The sequence below is a fragment of the Rhea americana genome, unplaced genomic scaffold (genome assembly GCF_003343005.1).
Source record: "Rhea americana isolate MKP2758 unplaced genomic scaffold, rheAme1 scaffold_92, whole genome shotgun sequence".
NCBI lineage: Eukaryota > Metazoa > Chordata > Aves > Rheiformes > Rheidae > Rhea > Rhea americana.
In genome coordinates this window covers 2,643,263-2,646,180 of record NW_028187111.1, presented here as the reverse complement: position 1 = coordinate 2,646,180, position 2,918 = coordinate 2,643,263, and the positions used below count along the sequence as shown (strand labels likewise).

The window sequence follows — 2,918 nt, the reverse complement described above, 5'->3', positions numbered from 1 at the left end:
CCGCCACGAGCCCGGCGCGGGCCAGCGCCGCCCCCGCCGCGACGCGCGCCCCCCGCGCCTCCTCACCTGTCACCGCCCCCTCCCCTGCTCATTGGTCCCGCCGTGCCGGAGTGACACCAGCGCCGGCCAACCGCCGCCCACAGCGGCCGGGGGTATGCGGGCGGGGGAGCGGGAGCGGGAGCGGGGGGAGCTCCCTGTCCCCCTCCCCCTCCCGGCGGCCAGCCACGCGCGGCCTCGCGCGCCGCCCCAGCCGTTGGGGCGGGGCCGCCTCGTTGCCACGGGCGACGGCCGTTGGGATCGGCGCGCTCCGGCCCCTGGCATCGCCGTTCTGTTGGATGAAGCGGGTGAACTCGCCTCCATGTGCTCGCCGTGAGGCATTTTCTCAAGGCTTCTTTTCTGCCCACTCACCAGCTGCATCATTTCTGTAAAAAGCGTGGTCTCCAGCACAAMATGGAATGCTCTAGCAAAGATCTTGCCAAAACCACAAAACCCTGTTACCGCTCATTTCCCTCTTCCTCCTGGTCCAAAGCACTGACGGGCCTGCTCGTCTGCTTGCCTGCTCTGACACCTATTATCTTTTCAGAAGTCGTGATCTAGGAAACAGTTCCCTGCCCCACGGGTAGATTTTGCATTTCCAGTTCTTAAATGTCAGCCTTTGAGGTTTACCATCTGATCTAGATTGCTCTGCATAACTACAGCAGCTGCTGGTCCGCAAGATGTTATCAGGAGCTCTTTTTTTTTCCTCCGATAATGGGTGACATTGCTGCACAGTGTAGAACTGGTATCTGTGCAACTTCAGTAGAAACACTACAACCTGTGACTGCCTTTGGCAATGCCTGATAACTCTCCTTAATTCACTTTACCTGAAAATTATGGATAGTGTAGAAGACAGGTTTTGAAAACAGTATCATGAAGTCCTACATGAAACTACTTAGAAGCTGATTATATCTACACAATTGCTTTTATCAGTCTGATCTGGAATCTTATCAATAAAACCTGATTTTTTTWAAAAAAATCCTCTTTTCTATAAAACCACATTTACTGGCTCTAGTGGTATTCATATAATGTGCAGTATCCAACAGTTAATGGCCAAATTTCACATCAGCTTTTCCTTCAGCTTGCCTAAACCCACAGGTTTCTGATCCTGGTGTCCCTTGTGAATAGCAATGTGACATGAGTATTGTTTGAGGCTTCTGGATTTCTTTTTAAGTGCCTTATGATGTATTAAAAATCAACAAACAAGGAAGATCTTCAGGTTTTCAAAGGCTGCTTAGTGCAGATTTATCTAATCCTACCAATTTGTAAATACTTGATCTGTAGCAGATCAAGTGTATGCTAACACCCTTTTGGATGCATAATGACTTGACAAAGACATAATTTCTCCAAGTGATACAAGGATTTGAGTGCATCTTTTATGCAGTAATATGAAATCAATGTTATAGGTGATGATCAGGTGTTCAAAACCTTGAAGCTGATCAGAAAATGAAGATAAATTCTAGTAACCTCCTTTGGATTAACTATTATCGAGTAAAGTGGTTGCTATGAGCATTACAGAGGATAAAAGCTACCGTAACTGAAAGACAAGATGGTTTGATAAAGACATTAGACATTGTTACAGAGAGGAAATGTTAGTTCTTTTAATCTTTTTTAGTAGAAGAAATAACAAAGGGTATTGTAAGTGTGTGCTTGGGGATAAAGAGGGAGATGAATTATAACATAGCTCTTGTGCAGAAAAGGCAAGCTACGTAGAGAAAGGCAGCATCTGCCATCTCCGCAGAGAGGAGGTGAAAGGAGCCAGAGTTGGTAACTGTGGAGGAAATCTGAGGTTCCACCTCAGCTGATCAGAGGCCAGCCAGGTTGGAGCACCAGGCAGATCACTGCTGTGCATCCGTGAGTCAACAGCACATAGCAACAGCAACCTCTGTAGGACTAGAGGAATTTGCAATGAAATGGGCTTGAGAGAGCGGTCACAAGAGCCCTGCAAGACTCTCAGAAGAAGAAAAAGACTGCCAAAAGAAACATTAACACAGTGGTCTACAGGAGCAGAATCTGTACAAGCTCCCTTGGTGCTTTGATTTTCATCACTCTCCCAATAATGCTGCTGTCTTAACTATTACTAGTCAGTGGAAGAAGCTGCTTTCACACAGGCCCCTATAGCACCAAGTCCCAAATTGCGGTAGGCAAGTTTGTATACTCAATAGCTGTATGTTGGTGCAACATATTGGGCTGCTAAACATTGCAAGAGCTGGATTGGATCGCCCTCTCACTTTGTACATTACTCAAAGTTTGGTTTGTAACTGGACAAAATATAAGGATAAAAAAAGAACACCTTAACTTATAAACATCCTGGCAATATAGGAACATAGTTACAAAAATGAAACAATGAAAATGTGTCATTAAAATTGCACTAAACAATAATGATTTCCTTTTGCCACATTTCACAGGCGTTGGTGGCTGGCTAATTAGCTTCTACATTTGACCCAAGATTAACTCGAAATAGTCCTCTTCAAACTATCTTTTTCCTGCTCCTATTGTTAAAAATGTCTATCAGAGTCGCTCAGAGTACTTTGCTCTGGCTCCCCTGTTCTTTCCAGAGCATACCTCCCCTACCAGCTCATTCCTCTTTTTCCTGTTTATCCATTTGTTTCCTAACATTAAGCACTGGGTCATCACATAGAGACATTGAAAATGAAATGTTTTCCTTCCCCCTCCCCCTCAAGGACTCTTGATTAATATTTCCATTGTATCTGCTAATTAGCCCTCCTTTGGAGAACTTTATGATTCTCTCTTTGTTTATAGTTTTCTGAAGAAATATTGGTAAACTTTTGTACGTCATGTACCAAAAAATCTTGTTTCTTTCCTAAATGCATTGTCACTCTCTCTGAGTAGTGTGAAAGATTAAATTAGGATTGAGTGCC

At 44.9% G+C, this 2,918-nt stretch overlaps 1 protein-coding gene across 1 annotated transcript in view; it reads right to left on the bottom strand.

Annotated features, from left to right (window-relative positions):
- Positions 1-96, bottom strand: part of TRIM45 (tripartite motif containing 45) — a 7,907-nt gene extending 7,811 nt beyond the window's left edge. Inside the window, exon 1 of the mRNA XM_085324651.1 lies at positions 67-96. Within this exon, the coding sequence (XP_085180777.1) occupies positions 67-92 (26 nt within the window). The 5' untranslated portion in view covers positions 93-96. The remainder of the gene's footprint in view (positions 1-66) is intronic.
- Between the last annotated feature and the right edge of the window lie 2,822 nt (positions 97-2,918).